Genomic DNA, 16406 nt, shown 5'->3' with positions numbered 1-16406 from the left:
ATGGGTAAGAGCTGAGGACAGGACCTGGTCCCGACCTCTCCACCTTGGACCTCAGCTCTGTACCCCAAGCCCCTCTGATGCCTGGCAGGATGGGGGCTGCAGTGCTGGGGTACAGGTGGGTGGGGGACCCTGTCCTGGGCTGTTTCTTGCTTCTGGTGTGAAACAGCTCAGCTGTGCAGCCCTCCTGGCCTCTGCACATCCCTGATGTGTGCTGACACACAGGCCCTGATGTCTGGGCAGCCAGACAAACCCCAGGTGAGGGCAGCAGCTGTCACTGCTTTCCTCCTGGCCACAGAGCTGACGTGACAGGTGCCTCCAGACACCAGCTCTACCACTGACCTGCTACACTGCTGGGCATCCTGTGCAGAGCTGCCTCACACAGTGACAGGGACTCAAGGGGGAAGCTAAGGCAGAAGCCTGGGCCCCAGGTAACACAGAATGGGCTGGGTCCTCGGGCCAGTATGCAGAGTGAGTCCATGTCCAGGGACTGAGGGAGAGGCTGCTGCAGAACAGGGTCCTCGGCTGGCTGACCTAGAGCCACTCCAGGCCCTTGGGGACAAGAAAGAGCTAGGCCTGGGCCAGAAAGTTGCTGTCAGGCCAAGGACCTGGGAATTGCAACCAAAGACCTGCAGGAACCCAGCCTAAGTGCTGCAGGACCACTCAGCTGCCCTTTCTTATCCCAGGGCCACACTGGTGGAATGCAGGGCTTGTGGGTCCACAGTACAGTGGGCTGTGGTACCGTGGGACAGGAAGAGATTAGGTGGGGAAGGAGATACCAACCTCTGAGGAACCCTCCTACGCAGGACAGGGACCTCCTATATCCCCATTCTGGCCCTGCTCCTGGAGTCTCCAGTGGGAACCATGGGAATTCAGGGTAGGAGGCCCCAGCTGAGGTGGCCCCAGGAAGGTAGGTGTCTGTCATGGTCTGTGGTCAGGGATGCTGAGGGGAAGGCTCCCAGGTATGTATGGCTGGTCCTTCTGGTCTGGGAGACACACAGATATTCAGACACAGCTGCTGCCTCTTGGCGCCCTGGGAGTCCCCCTGGGGTGATGGCTGTGAACACAGCACCCTACTCCCTCACTCCCCATTTGAATGTGTCCTTTCAGAGCCCTACATGGTGGTCTTCACTGGACAAGGTTTTCAAAATGCAAAAGGCTCAGACCAGGTTATTTGCAGATTCAAGTTCAGTGCCACCAACATCTACGGTAAGTAGCACCTTATTGTCTCTAGGTAACACATTTCCCTCAAGATATCCTTCCCCTCAGCCCACAAAGGCTCCAGCTGAGGCTGAGCATTCCCAGAGGATGGTGTGTGGTTAGGGGACACTTCATCATCTGGAAAGTAGGAATTGGTAAACCCCAGCTCCCCAGAGCAGGCTGGTGCAGGCCTGGGCTGTCCTCATGTAGCATTGGTCCCACCCAGTCCTCTACAGTCTTTGCTGAGAACTGGGAGCTCAGGCAGGAGTCCGCTGCAGGGATAGCACAACAGCCCTGAGCTCTGAGCTTGACCAAGTGCAGAGGGAGTCTGCTGGGAAACCACCCACTCCAGCTTGGAGAGGGCACACAAAGGACCTGGGAAGCTTCAGACCACAGGCAGAGAGTGGGCATCTCAGGCAGTGGGAACATGGCTCAGTGTGAGCAGAATTCAGGTTCAGGACTGGGAGGTTTCCACTGGTATATGGAAGAGAGGGAGGGACAGACCAAGAGAGGGAAGAAGGGAGGATGGAAGGAAGGCAGGTATATAGAAAAAATAATATACCTCCTCACCTGCTAGATGTCACATATACCAAGTTTGTGTTCCCTAAATCAAAGAAGGAATTTTAAGGAACAACAGAGGTTAAAAGCAGGAAAAAATTTATTGGGAGAGACAGCTCCTGAAAGAAAGGTAGGAACTTGAAAGTGAGTTGTCAATGAGCCCACTTTTCAAAGGAAGTTTTATACAGCAAAATCATGAGGTGGGTACAACATGGACCAAAACTATAATCGACCAATAAGATTATAAGTATAGCTGCTTAGGTAATATTGATCTACAAGGCAATCAGGTCGCATAGCAAGTGTCCATGGAAAGAATAAAGATCTTTTTAGGAAGGTTTGCATCAGGATCAAGGGGTCTTGGTCACCCATCGGGGTGACCAATGTCTATCTAGACTTTATTGGACCAGTAATACTGCTACAACAAACAGAAACACTGAAAGACACCCAGGATTTGGAAGCAGATTTATTGTGTGTCAACAGGCACTGATTAGGATCTTTACCATAATATCAGGCCCAAATCTCTGATGGTCTAGGGCTTTTAGGTGATGCATAACCAGGAGGTACAAAGGCGAGACAGAACAGCCTGGCAGTTCTTCTGATTAGCTAGCAGGGTAAGATCATCAGTTACACGACTAAATTTATGATTTTGAAGGTTGGTACAATAGATATCCTGTATGTTCAGGTAGGCTCTTGTGGTTAGAGAGGTCAAAAAGGTAATTACAGAAGCAGTTACAGAGCTAGCAGTTTCAAAAGAACAAACTTTTTTTATAAAGAACAATTTTCCTGGTACAGTTTTTCCCTTTTCAATACCAATTATTTTATCCCTTGGAGAAGCCTGTAGGCCTGGTCATTCTGTCTTTATCTTTATCTTACAGGCTGGACCACTAACAGATGTGCCTCCAGCCCCATTTGTAATATGTTCTCATCTTTTTTACTGACTCTCTTGAGAGCCTAGCACTGTCTGCCTGCCTGTATTTTTACATAACTTAGTTGTCTATAATATCTCCCCCTCTGAAGAGGTACCCCTAACTGTCATGATGGGGCAAGGGGTGATGATCATTTTGGCTACTTCTGGCTAAAGGGGTACTTGGTTGTGATTGGCAGTTAGAGATATTTTCTAAAGGGTCTGTCTAAATGCCCTTGATGGACACCAGGTGTTCTCATCTTGGGTAGGTGTATAGCTTTAAGTCTGGAGGAGACAAGGCCAAAAAAACAGTTAAGTATGCATGGTCCAAATAATAAGATCAACAAGACTATTGTGAATATAATCAACAAACATTTTTATTAGAAAGAGCTAGTAATAGCCTCTCACAAAGAAGGTAAGGAGAAGGTCCAGGAAATTTTAGAATCTGACATGGAATTTACCTGCTGTTTAATTTCTTGAACAACTATTGAGATATTAGTAGAAGGGTCAGGAATTTACACATAACATTTAGCTTCTACAAGTGCACAAGTATCCCCTTGTATTGCTGTTAGGATGTCTAATTTTGAAGGACAGCTTATCTCATTAATTTTATTTTTTTATTTAGGAGAGAGAGAGAGACCAGTCGAGGTGTCATTTAAGGCCCATTGAGTATAGTTAGTCAAGGCCTGGATGTGTTGTATGACATCCTCTAATCCTAGGAAAGAGATAAAGATAGAATCTAAATGATCATACCAGTGGAAAACACTCTTAGCCTATTGATGTCAGAGATGGGATAAATTTGTAGATTTGTCGATATTTTTGACACTCTTGTCTTGTAACCACACAAATCTCAGCACGCATCTCTATAACTATCCAGGGGGTAAACAGGGCCACAAATTGGTTCTACAGGGCCAATGGGTACCATTGGGTCTTTTTAATCTAATTCTAGGGTTATCAAACCAGTCTGTTGTAAACCAGGCTTTTACCTGTGATGTTATGGTGTACACACACTGCTCATGGGTGTTGTCCATCTCAAGTATTTAGTAAAGTTGGGCTACTGAGAAGAGGAGTGGTTTTTTGTTTCCAACATAAGGGGACCTTTCTATTAAGTTGTCCTATAGTTGGAGTTAACCACATATAATCATCTCATCATACACTGTCTTATTTGTCCCATTTTTATGAAGGAACTCTCATCACAGAAGAGGGTCAAATCAAGGTCAGTAAGAAGTGTTGTTAACAAGTTTTTTTGGCTACACATGTATGGAGAATTACCTGTTTGTGGTCATGTATTTTAGACTTGATTTTTTTTTTGGTATAAAGGTAGCAGGGTCTAAGGGTCTGCACCATGTTTTTATTTGGATGGTTAGTCTTTCTAGAAGTAGAACCAGGTACAGTGTATAAGAAGTCAGTTGTCTGATAGCCATAGGTTTTCTTTGGAAGAAAGAAATCTTGCCACATTGTGAAATATATATGTAGTGAGATTCTTGTCTAAAGTTAGCTTGGTTGCCTCCTGTACCAGGAAAGCTATGGCAGGCACAGCTCTAAGGCACACAGGCCATGTCTTTATTACAATGTCTAATTTATGACTCAGATACTCTACAGGCTGTTGACAGGTCCTAGACCCTCCATAAGCACTCCCAAAGCCATGCTCAGCCTTTCATTAATATATAGGTTGAAACGGTGCCACCTGAGTAGACTCAGTGCTATGGCATGTAGAAGTACCTATTTAAGCTTCTGGAATGCAATTTGGGAATTAGGTCCTCAGGTTAAAACATGAGTATTTGTCTTTTGGGCTTTTTTAACCTGATAGAGGGGTTGTGTGATCTCACCATACCCTACTTTCTAAAGATAGCAAAAGCCTGTAATTTTTAGGAATCTCTTTAGCTATTTTAGGGTCTTGAGCTGTGGGAAGGAAAGTATTAGCTGAATTTTCTTTTACCCCAGTCTTTGAGTTCCCTTAGATATGATAAGTATTTTACCTCAAGGCTGCAAAGTTGTGCCTTAGACCTAGAGAATTTAAACTTCTGTAGGCTAGAAAATTTAGCAGGGCACAAGTACCTTGGCTAGAGGGCTCTTCTGAGGGGGGCACATAACAATTTATCATCTACATATATACTACAGGGCTGTGACTTAGGAAAATTTAAACATACCAAGTTATGGGAAAGAACTTGCTTAGAAAGATGAGGACTGTCTCTGAAACCTTGAGGAAGCACAGTCTAAATCCATCAAGAGGCCTGGTGGTAAGAATTTTTAAAACCAAAAAGAAACTGGGAATCTATATGAAAAGAAATATAAAAGAAGGCATTTTTAAAACATAACACTGAAAAACAATCAGCATCTTCCAGAATCTGAGAAAAGTCCTGGTTGTGTACCACCAGGTGGATTGGCACTACTGCCTCATATACCAATCTAAAGTCCTGTACCAATCCCCTCTCTCCATTGGGGTTTTTGAAATCTCAAGATTGGAGCGTTGCATGGGCTGCTACAAGGTGTAAACAAACCTTGTGCCCTTAAGTTGTTGATTATGGGCAATAGTCCTTTTCTAACTTTAGGCCTTAGAGGAAATTGTCTCTGGTGAGGAAAAATGAGGGGATTTTGAGATGTATTTGTATCAGAGTAGCTCCTATGATCTTTTTATTTTACCTTTCATTGTCTATACTTTAGGATTTATTTTTGTCTCTACAAGAGGTAGGCAGTGTACCTGACATGATTTGGTATATTACAGTATTTAAACAAAATAAGATACTCTCCCCAAGAAGTGAACTGGGTTTTTAGGCATAATCAAGAAGGAATGGGAGAAGAGAGAGCCACCCCAGTTACAGTCTAAGGGTTGTGAAAAATAGTGAGTTACCTTCCTCTAGTGACATTTTTATTGAAATATAACAGCTGGAAGGAAGGCCAGAGTCGAAAAGAAGGACCAAGAGACACATTTCAGTGTCCAGCAATAGGCTGGGGTTTTTTTCCTCTATAGTCATGATTACTCAGGGCTCCACCATGGAGATGACAGCCTGGTGAGAGGAAAACGTCAACGAGTGCCCCTAGGGCCCTTTAATCTAGCTAGACCAGCTGGTAAAATGATCTGATCCCTGTGACCTCCATCTCAGTGGGGCAGTCTGACTTCTAGTAGTCACCTTTGTAATCAGGGCATGGCTCAGGGGGCCTCTTGTCATGACAGTTTTAGTCTGTCCTAAGGTGGCTCAGTTTCTGCAGCAGTAGCAGGTGAGTTTAGTCAGGGAGCTCTTCTTGGAGCCCTGAAAATCAAACTTAGAGTCTAATTCTTTTAAGGCTGCAACCAAGGCAACTACTTTTTCTTGGTCTCTTTGTTTTTCCCCCTTGGCCTCCTCCTTGTCTTGATTATAAAATACTGGGGAGGCAATTTTCACTAAAATATCAAATGAGCTGTCTGGAGCAAAAGACATCATTTGTGGCTTTTTAAAAAGTATCTGAAGCTGACTGGGTAGTAAGCTTGTCTTTAAGAATAATCTGCCCTTTTACCAAATCAGGAGCTAAGGATGTATGTTTCATCAATGCCTCTTGTAAATGATCTAAGAAGGCAGAGGGGTTCACATCTTTCTCTTGATAAATAGTTGACAATTTAAAATAACTGAAGGGCTTATTTTTTTGTCCTTCTTAAACCTTTAAGAATACGTATCTGAAGGTGTTTTCTGTTCTAGTCTCCTGTCTTGTCAGTAGGCCAGTAGGGATCTTGTACAGGAACTGCTTGGGCTCTAGTAGTAACCAGCTGTTCACCTAGCTGCCTGTCTTCTGGCATTTTAAAGTTAACAATATGACATTCAACTCCGAATGTAATAGCAGCTTATAATGCTGCTTGTCTCTCACTAGAAGATAACGTTTGATTTAAGAGTAGCATTACATCTTTCCAGTGTAGTTCATAGGTCTGAGTAAGTCGCCTAAAGACCTCATTGTACTAATCAGAGTCATCCGAAAACTTTCTCAGATCTTTTTGATTGGTCTGAGGTCACTGAGAGAAAAGGATATGGGTAGGTCCAAATTTTCTACTCACTTCCTGTAAAGGATATTGTCCTTGAGGAGCTTGAGCAAAATCAGCTAGGGATAGATGGAGCCCTGTAGAGGTTTCAATTAAGGTTGGCTTGGAAGCTGCACCCTTAGAGTCTGGAGGGCAAGTGAGGGCAATCTCAGGCTCAGTAACAGTGATGAGGCTTTGCTTAAGGTTGCCTTGGAAACCTCACCCTTAGAGTGTGAATGTGTTTTGGTCCCTTAAACATTGTGCTTAGGAAATAGCTCTTTCTATTGGAGCCCAGTAGAGGCTTCAATTAATGTTGGCTTGGAAGCTCCACCCTTAGTCTGGAGGGCAAATGAGGGGAACCTCAGGCTCAATTCCTAGTTTCACTCAGATGTCTGTTCTTTCCATGGGTATCAGGTTCAGTTTCTCATAACTGGGAAACTGTTGCCAGGAACACAAAACAGGGACAACACGTCGTCGTCGTCGTCGTCATTGTTGTTACTGGGAATCAAACTCAGGACCTCAAACTTGCCAGGCAGTTGCTGTGCCACTGAGCTCTACCCCCAGCCCCAGGGACAGCACTTTTATGTGTGTTCTCCTAGACAGGCAAAATGTTGATGTCTCATGTGACCCAGAGATGGGATATGTGCTCCTCGTCTAAGATGATTTCCATGTCTTTGGCATTAGCAAATGCTCATTTCCTATGGGCTCAACTTAGAAGTTCTTAGTTGGTGGACAGGAGGGAAAGGTTGAGACTATTCAGGTTTCCTGCCTCTCTAAACTTTAGCAGAAATATGACTCCAAAAAAGGAAAGCACAAAGTGACGGGAAAAGATCAGAAATGAGATCAGGAAAGGCAGTCTTTTGTACTCATGCTCACAGTGAATTATTGAGACAGTGTCCCCTGAGTCCACACTCTCAGCCTGCAAAGATGACCGTGGGGAATCTCAAAGGCTAAGATTGCCTCCTCACAGTGGATGATCAGGCCAGAAAGGAAACTAAGGCAGAACAGCCTCAACGTTCTCCTCTAGAGTACAGAGGGGGGATCAGGCCAGACTGTCCTAGTGAGACTTGTCCTACAAGTCTTAAGAGCAGCTGCTGGTCTTTTACCTGGCAGTTGGGATCCCATCACTTATTAATGGGCATGTATATCTTCTAAATATAAACTATACTTCAAAAAAAGACCCATTTTGCAGCATTTTATAAATTCACATTTTAGATAGTGTCAAAGTCCACTAGGGAACGCTCTAACATTATTTTTCCATAGTGCTGTTGTCTAGAATAACATAATGAACCACAACAGTCAAAACAAGTCAAAGAAGTCAGGCAAAGAACACCAGTAAATTCAGCAATTAATAAGTCTAAATGCAGCATATGTAAAACAGGAATACAAGATCTCACCTGCAAAAGTGAAATGTACCATCAAAGAAAGGTCATAATCTTCCCATGTTCTCGACCTCAGTGCTTCAACATTTTAACAAAAACAAATGTGTAAAAAGACAAAACATAAGCAACTGACACAGAAGAAAATTACTGATTACCTAAACAAGTCACAATTGAGTCTTCGAAACAAAAACAAACTCTTGCCTCCTTCTAATTGTCTCAATGTGGCCTTCAGTTTCCTATTATAGAGAAAATAATATAATTCCTAACTTACTAGATGTCAGATATGCCAAGTAGCCCCCAAAATCAAAGAATGAATTTTAAGGTTAAGAGTAGGAAAAAGTTTATTGGGAGAGACAGCTCCTGAGAGAAAAGAGGGGACTCAAAAGTGAGTTACCATGAGCCTACTTTTCAAAGGAAGTTTTATACCATAAAATCATGAGATGAGTACAACATAGGTCAAAACTGTGATCCACCAATACGATTATAAGTATAGCTGCTTAGGTGATATTGATCTACTGGGGAAGCAGGTCGCATAGCAAGTGTACGTGGAAAGAACAAAGGTCTTTTTAGGAAGGGATGGATCAGGGGATCTTGGTCACCCATCAGGGTGAAGGAAGTCTATCTAGACTTTATTGGGCCAGATGATACCAATTATCTTATCCCCTGGGGAGGTATGTAGGGCTGGTCATTCTGTCTTTATTTTCAGGCCTGGCCTATAACAGACATGCCTCGAGCCACAGTTGCAATGTGTTCTCATCTTTTATACTGACTCCCTTGAAGGCCTAACCTTATCTGATTGCCTAGAATATTTACATCTAACTTAGCTGTCTATAGTAGAAGAATGGAAGGAAGGAAAGAAGGAATGGATAGAAATAGAGACATCACCAAACATCCTCATCCCATCCATGGGCTGCCCCACTCAGTGATGGTCGCTATGGTCAAATTCCAGCGACACCCTTGATCCTCTCAGCCCAGCCCACACCCAGCTCCCCAGCCAGTCGCACAACACTGATGTCCCCACATGTCCAGTATCTGTGCACTCCCAAAGACCTGCTGCACCGGGAGGAAGACACAGCCCTCACCTTGGCTCCCACCTCCGGGTTCCCACCCTGTCCTCCTCAAAAGCCCCTCAGTTCCTGCCCCAGGGCCTTGGCACCGGCCAGTCACACGGCCCAGACCCTGCTCCCTCGCATTGCTCCTGGCTGCTGCTGCTCTGGTTGGGCGCAGCTCAAATACCCACTGTTCGGGAAGAGCTGACTTAACTGCCCTGGCCCCACGTGCAGGGAGCAAGACTTGCATGGAAACTGGAAGCTCCTGGCACCTGCCGCCAGGATTCCCACCCACACCCTTGGGGCTCCCACCCCCGCAGCACAGAGCTTGTGCGATCCAGTTCCAGGCCCAGCACCCTTTCGGTGCCAGTATTTCAGTGTCTCCCAAAAAGCGTCACATCTTTTGAAGGTGGTGTTTTGGTTACTTTTCTCTCATTGCTGAGACAAAATACCCAATGCCCAAAATTAAGGAAGGAAAGGTTTATTTAGCTTACAGTTTGTGGAGGTTTCAGTCCATACATGGCTGGCTCCAAGCCAAAGTGGCACGTGACAGAGGGCTACAGCTCATGGCAGCACAATACAGCAAAAGCAACAAGCACAAAAGAGGGGAATGGCAACAAGCAGCCTCTCTTTCTCCCTTACATATGCAAAACTATCTGCCCCAGGGCAGGTGTAGCTATCACACCCATAATCAGTCAAACTCTAAAAGCCCTCCCCATGACCACATGAGGCTTTGGGGGGACACCCAGACACAAACCATAACAGGTGGCACAGGTGCCCAGTTTGGCATCCAGCCCTCCGGCCTCCCTGTCCCGTCCCCTGCCTGTTGAGGCTCAGCACCATGCATGTGCCTTTTGTGCTGCTGTTGTTCAGTGTTTCTCTCTCTGTCCCCCTGGTCCCTGACCCTGGGCCCTGGAGCTCAAAGCCCTCACCGCCTCTCCCTGAGAAGGAAAGGAGCTGAGCAGGGCTCCTGGAAAGGAAGGTAGACAGAAGGTGCTGGTCATGGGCCCAGCATTGGCTCTGCTGGTCCAGGACAAGCGGAGGATGTAGGGGAAGGACATGCACAGACGCCAGGGTGCCCTTCTTTTCAGATGAAAAAGCCATCAGTGTGGAAGACTCTTCCATAACGTGTCCTGGACCGAAGCTAGATGAGCCTGGACAGTAAGTGCCCTTGGTTCTGGGTCCCAGGGGGCAGGGACAGCGTGGCCTCCCTTTGCCACTGACTTGTGTCCAGACTGTGGGTGCCCCATGCCAGGCAGCACAGGTCTGCCTGCTCTGGGCTGAGGCACCCTCCCCATCTGCCCTTGTTGGTGACCCTCAGGGTGCCCAGAGACACACAGAGGCCCAGGCACTGCTGCAGGCAGATGCAGGAGAGGCTGGACCGGGCACCTCTCTTCCCGGTCACCTTTCCCGCTAGGACCACACAGCAAGCGATAGAAGTGAGGACAGTGATGCCGTGCAGACCTCCCTGGTCACTCAGCTGTGTCCAGGATCACACCGCTTGCCGTAAGGGTGCTCACTGCCTGAGCTGCACTTCTTGCCGAGGCTGATGCTGTAGTGACTTGAAGGAGACCACAGGACCCACCTGCCCTCCCTCTGGGAGCTCCAAATGCTGGGGTTGTCGAGAGGGCAGCCCTGGGCTGAACCAACCATGGCTGCTGGGCACCATGTACCCTGTCTCTGTGCACAGGGAGCTCTCTGTTGAACTCAGCCTGAACAGTGGCGCCAGCTTCATCGGGAACAAATTCAACCTCACCAGCATCGACTGCGTGAAAACCACCACCAGGGTAGGGCTGCACCCCAGGCTGTGGAGAGCCCTGCAATGGAGACAAACCCACCTGGGGAGGTTGAGGCAGAGTGTCTCAGCAGCACAAAGAGCAGGACAGAACACACACCGGGTCCTCTCCCGGGTTCTCCCTAGGCCACTAGAGGTGAAGAAGGCTTCTGCCTATCCAGGGGTCCAGGGCACCCAGCCCCAGCACAGAGACACAGAGATCTGGGTGTTCCACTAGCTGGGGTAGGAGTCTGTGTTGCTAAACCAGTGCCCCAGATGCAAAAGGAACCCAAAGCCACTCAGGATTCTGCCTGAAACCCTGTCATCTGCACCATCCTCTGCCCCCTCCCTGCCCTCCTCCTTCTACAGCTCCCAGCAGCCCCTCTGCCTGCCGTCACCCACAGAACCTTCCTCCCTCCTGCCTTTGGGGACACTGTCCAGATGTGGCCTGCTCAACTCAGCACAGTCAGACTCCCCAGGAGGGAGGGTGCTACTCCCAGGAGTGGCTTCTCTCAGCTGCTGTCACCGGCCCTCAGCCAGGGCAGCAGGTGGGAGGACCTGCCTGGAGGAAGAAGGCTACTCACCATTACCACCCAGGTCCAGGCTCAGCTGTGAGAACCACAGAGTGACCGGCCCCATGCACTTGCTTTGGCTGATCCAGCACAGCCACACAGTGCAACAGCTGACCTCAGCGTCCACATGTGACCCTGTGTGAGGACAGCACAGCCAGGAGAGGGCGCAGAAGCAGATCTAGTTCCTGTCAGCCGATGGCCACCACTGTGCCCTCCCTGCTGCCTGTGCTCTCAGCCCAGTCCCCTCTACAGCTTCCTCTGACCCAAGAGGCCGGGCAGGCAACCAGTGTCCCTTCACTGTGATGACCAAGGGACAGCCCTGTCCCTTCACCCATGTGCAGGGGGCCTGAGCTGGGAGTCCCCAAGCCCTCTGAGCCCCTGAGTGCTTAGGCAGCAGGGGGGTCCCTCCCCTGTGTGAAGGGACCCACAGAGCCTCAGAGAAGGCTGGATGAGCCCCAGGACGCAGAGCCAGGAGGTGGGCAGTGAGGCCTGGAGGAACTCCAGTCTCCTGTTCACCCTGGGGTCCCCAGCGTCCCAACCTCCCCCATGTGGCACCTGTAGCTTTCTGTGTCCTCAAGACTTGCTGTGCTGGATCCGAGGTTAGCAGTGAGGGCCGGGGTCAGACAGGGGCTGCTGGGCTTCCTTGTTCTGGCTGAGCGCAGAGCCCTGAGCAGGGCAGACCAGCCCCAGTCCCTGCCCACTGGGTCCCTCAGGTCAGCAGATTGCAAAGGAGCAGTGGGTGACAGGAAACCAGTTGCGCACTCAGGAAGAAGCCCCCAGCCATGCCCAGTGCTGGGCCTTGGTGCCATCGGCCTCATCCATTCCCACAGCAACTCCAAGCCAAAATCAAGCCCTACCTGAAATTCCTGCCGGCCCTCTTGCTGATCCCACTGTTGCTGTGCTGTTGCTGGATGCTGTGGAGGAGGAAGGTGAGGGTCTCCTGCTCCGGGCCCTGTACACATGGTGTCCCAGGGACAAGTGACAGCCTAGAATCCAACCATGGGCCATCTTCCATCTGCTCCAAGGTCATCCCGTGACCCAGGGTCACAACCCTAGATCTAGGTGAGGCTATCCCCAGTCTCTTGCCCAGGAGAAAGGCCATCCCAAGATTGCTCACCAGGACATCTGCAGTCCCCAGGAAGATGCATTCCCAGGAACCTCTGTGAAGTCTCTGTGAAGCACCGATGGCCCAGATGCAGGGTGATGCTGGCCAGGAAGGAGCAGCCTAGGACCACTGTGCCATTAAACCCATTGAAACCTGCACGTCTCCACACTGTCCACACCGCCCCTCGTCACTGAGCACAGAGCGCACTGCTGTGTTGGGCTGGACAGGAGAGGATGGAGCAGCCGCCATCCTCCACAGGCGCTCAGAGCTATCTCTGCATCAGCACAAGGCTGAAATGCCAGCCATACCATAACATAGCCAGGGTCTGGGCACAGCAGAGACTCAGGATCAGACTGGCACCCAGAATGGAGGGAGCACCAGGCAGCTGAGGTGGAAGGAAGCCCCCAGAGCTAGCGGAAGCAGGGGAGCAGACCCGGAGGGGCCGACCCAGCAGCCAGCAGGGACAGCAGGGGACAGCCTGCAAGAGACAGCAGGGAGGGCAGGGGAGAGCCAGGTCCCCAGAGAAGGGAGGAGGCAGGAGTGTGCTGCAGCGCAGGGTGGGTTGGGTGGCGACAGCAACTTGGCCCAGTTCAGCAACCAGTGCCCTAGAGGGAGGGTGTTTGGGTCAGGTGGGCTGCTGGGCATGGTGGCACAGGGATGGGGTACTTGATGGACAGCCCAAGGCCATGTCCTGCCGGTGCTCTAGACCAGGGTTCCCTGGGCTGCAGGACCCAGGCAGAGCCCACCCAACCCAGCACCCCCTTCGGTGTCTGTCTTCCATTCCAGTTCCCCAAGAAGCTGCCAGCGCCTCCGCCTGAGCCTGAAACAGTAAGTGGAGGTCTGGGTCCTGACATTGTCACACCCCAGACTGCACTGTCCTTCCAAAGGGGCACTGTAAAGCCTATGCCTAGGGTCTCCTACCTATCTGGGTAAAGGAGAGGGGACACAAGGTCAAGGAGAGAATACAAGACTCAGTGACATCCCCAGAGAGCACCCCCAAGCTCTGGCACCCTCTGGTCCTTGGATCAGATCTTCCACACAGGGCATCTAGGGGATCCTCACTGAAACTGCAGCAACACTCACACTCTAGCCGGCGCTCTCTCTTTGTGTTCCAGCCAGAGAAAGAGCCACCACCCACACCCCAGCTGGAAAAGGTGAGCCCTGCTTTGTGTTCTGATGTTGTCACAGGCCCATGGGAGACACTGACTGTCACGTGAGGCACCAGGTACCTGAGCTCCCACACACAGCTGGGTGAAGGAGAAAGCACAGAGGGTCAGTGGGGAGGGACAGGAGACTCAGTGATGTGCCCAGACAGCAGCCCCAGGCTCCATGTCCTGCTGGCCCTGGCCTTTGTCACAGACAGAGCACCTTGGGACCTGTTTCAGCACTCACTGTCCCTACTGACTTGACTGGCTGTATCACCCCAAAGGTGCCCCTGGGATGTGAGTGCTCAGGGCATTGGGAGAGGTGCGCTGGCCCCATGTCCACCCTGGCTGTCTGCTGGGCTCCTTTGGATTCGTCTTCATCCCCATCTCCTGTAGGGCAGGGCTGAGCTGGGCACAGCCTGGGGACCACAGGGCTGCGGGTGGAGGGCGTCTGGGGGTTGAGCTGTGAGGGTGACCCCAAGGGAGCACAGGGAGGTGGGCAGCCTTGGGGGCAGCTGAGTGGGACCAGAAGTGCTGAGTAGCTGGGCCAGGGGCCCTGACTGGAGATCCTGGGAAACAGGGTGCTGCCCGGGACCTGTGCTGGCGGTACCGTGGCCTGTGGAGGTGGCATCTGCCATAGGAGGAGATCCTTGCAAAGCCACCAGCCAGGCTTCTGCTGGCCAGGGTGCCTCAGGAGACCAAGGCCACCGCGGTGGGGTTGGGGCAGTTGGAGCAGAGCTGGACTTGGGAACCAGAGGAGTTTGGCTGTTCTTCTACGCAGGGCCCTCCCCTCACTGTGGGTGCTGCTCACTGTAGTTCGTGTCGCCCCACTACATTAGCTGAGCCCACATGTGGGTGTCAGGGCAAGGACCCCATGTCCCTGCTCCCCAGAGGCTGCAGACAGGTCTTTTTTACTTCTAGGAGCGAGAAGAGGAGAAATGGCCTCCTCCTCCCCCTCCCCCTCCCCCTCCTCCTCAGCAGCCACCCCCTCCCCCTCCTCCTCCTGTGAACACCAGCCCCACAGTGATCGTCTCCTGCTGTGGGTGTGGGTCCAGAACCGTAGAGGTGAGAAGGCCTGGAGTGGGGGCCTTGACTGGGGTTGTCTCTCTGGAGACAGGAGCTCTGAACCCTTGGCCTGGGAGGGGACATGCTCTGTAGCACTGTATCTTTGGTGCTAGTGGACAGCCAGAAGCCTGGCCATGTCCATGCTCTGCTGATTCCTGAGCACCACATTTGTGTTTCAGGGCAATATGGACTCCTGTTGCAACTATGTCTACTCAGGCTGCCGCCAAATGCCACTGACATCGTGTCAGCCCAGAGTCCCGGTGAGTGGAATGCTGGGAAACTCCCCATGGGCAGAATGGCCACTGCTTTATTCCTGGGACTGTGGCTCAGGGCTGAGCCAGACATCTGCTGAAGTGGGACTCCAAGACACGGGACACAGGTGCCAAGTCTAGATGGTGCCTGGACTTGGCACCTATGTCAACACTTTGTTGGTGACCAGAGGCAGGAAGACAGGCTGTCCAGCACAGACCCACTTACCATATGTGTCATTGCCTGGCAACCATGAGGAGAAGCCACATCATTAGGATTCTTCCTTGAAATGTCCTGATACCAAGGGCTGATACTCACCACATCCTCCAGCAGGCCAGCCACAAGCTTAGGACTGTCCCTCTGTCCCCATGTTATTCTCCCACAAACTGTGCAGTAGCTGAATATTTTTTCCCAGTTTACCCAGGCAACAAAAGCTCAGAGAGCTTGCATAACAAAGTCTGGGAGGGAGAGATCAGAACTCGAACTTGGGCCTGGGTCCCACCTCCCCACAGCCCAGGTCCCAGCTGAGTCAGCCTCAGAACTGCTCTGCTCAGGTCTAAGTCCCTAAACCTCACTTCTGGATGGTCTTGGGTCCACAGCCCAGCCTTCTGCACAGGCAAGGCTGGGGATAGGAGGGTGTTCAGTGCCCAGGGCCTGTGTGAAGCTGCACTGGCCTTGCTCCCGGAATCTGGCAACTCCGTCTCAGCAGCAGGCAGCATGGATGTCTAGAAGGTCTGTGCTGGCTGGTCACCCTGGTGTTGCTCAGGAGAAGCAGGTAGGCGCCCCAGGCTCCTAGACCCCCACAGGGCTGCTTGGTGTGGAGGCTCCAGCTCCTCTAGCAGGGGGCTCTAGTTTCTCTCTTAAGGGGTTCTCAGGACTTCCCTGTTTGTCTGGATGCCCATTCTCTGCTTTACTTCTCATGGGACTCCTGCTGTCACAGCACAAGTGGCCCTTGCCCTCTACCCCTGCCTTGTGCACTGGACTGGGGCAACATCACCCAATGTCCATTTAGGAGGGAGGGACAGAGCAAGAGGCAGAGGTGTGAAAATGCCTTCCCCACTCAGAGAAAAATGGGAGACCAGGGAGTGGACACTGGAAAGGAGCCCAGAGGGTGAGGCCAGGGATCTGAGGGCAGTGCTGACACAAAGGCTTGGGGGCAGGGCCCAGTGACCGTAGAGAGCTCTAACAGCTGCCCAGCTGTGCCAGGCCCCACCACTACCATCTCAATGGGTTCACCCTACAATCCTATGGCGAGGAGCCCTGTGTCACTGGTGGCAATGCAGAGGCTCAAAGGGGGACAAGAAGTTGCCCAAGGCTACACAGATAGTCAGGGCCAGCATTCAGGGCTATGTGCAGTCAACCAAGCTCTTTCCTGAACCCAAGGAGAGACCCAAATTATGGGGATCTGGCCCTCCTCT

At 50.6% G+C, this 16406-nt stretch overlaps 1 protein-coding gene across 5 annotated transcripts in view; it reads left to right on the top strand.

Annotated features, from left to right (window-relative positions):
- The window catches only part of Antxrl (anthrax toxin receptor-like), a 45825-nt gene that overhangs the window by 21932 nt on the left and 7487 nt on the right, over positions 1-16406 (top strand). For 4 of the 5 annotated variants that reach the window (XM_013506339.1, XM_013506340.1, XM_013506341.1 and 1 more), the window contains 8 exons: positions 1108-1206; positions 10170-10239; positions 10769-10865; positions 12255-12353; positions 13316-13357; positions 13645-13683; positions 14596-14739; positions 14919-14999. In XM_013506339.1, the coding sequence (XP_013361793.1) occupies positions 1108-1206; positions 10170-10239; positions 10769-10865; positions 12255-12353; positions 13316-13357; positions 13645-13683; positions 14596-14739; positions 14919-14999 (671 nt within the window). The remainder of the gene's footprint in view (positions 1-1107; positions 1207-10169; positions 10240-10768; positions 10866-12254; positions 12354-13315; positions 13358-13644; positions 13684-14595; positions 14740-14918; positions 15000-16406) is intronic. The other variant, XM_013506338.1, reaches the window with a different exon arrangement.

Source organism: Chinchilla lanigera, unplaced genomic scaffold (genome assembly GCF_000276665.1).
Source record: "Chinchilla lanigera isolate Chin_1 unplaced genomic scaffold, ChiLan1.0 scaffold00109, whole genome shotgun sequence".
In the NCBI taxonomy this organism is placed as follows: domain Eukaryota; kingdom Metazoa; phylum Chordata; class Mammalia; order Rodentia; family Chinchillidae; genus Chinchilla; species Chinchilla lanigera.
Note: the sequence above shows the minus strand (reverse complement) of the source record. Positions and strands in the feature narration are given on the sequence as shown.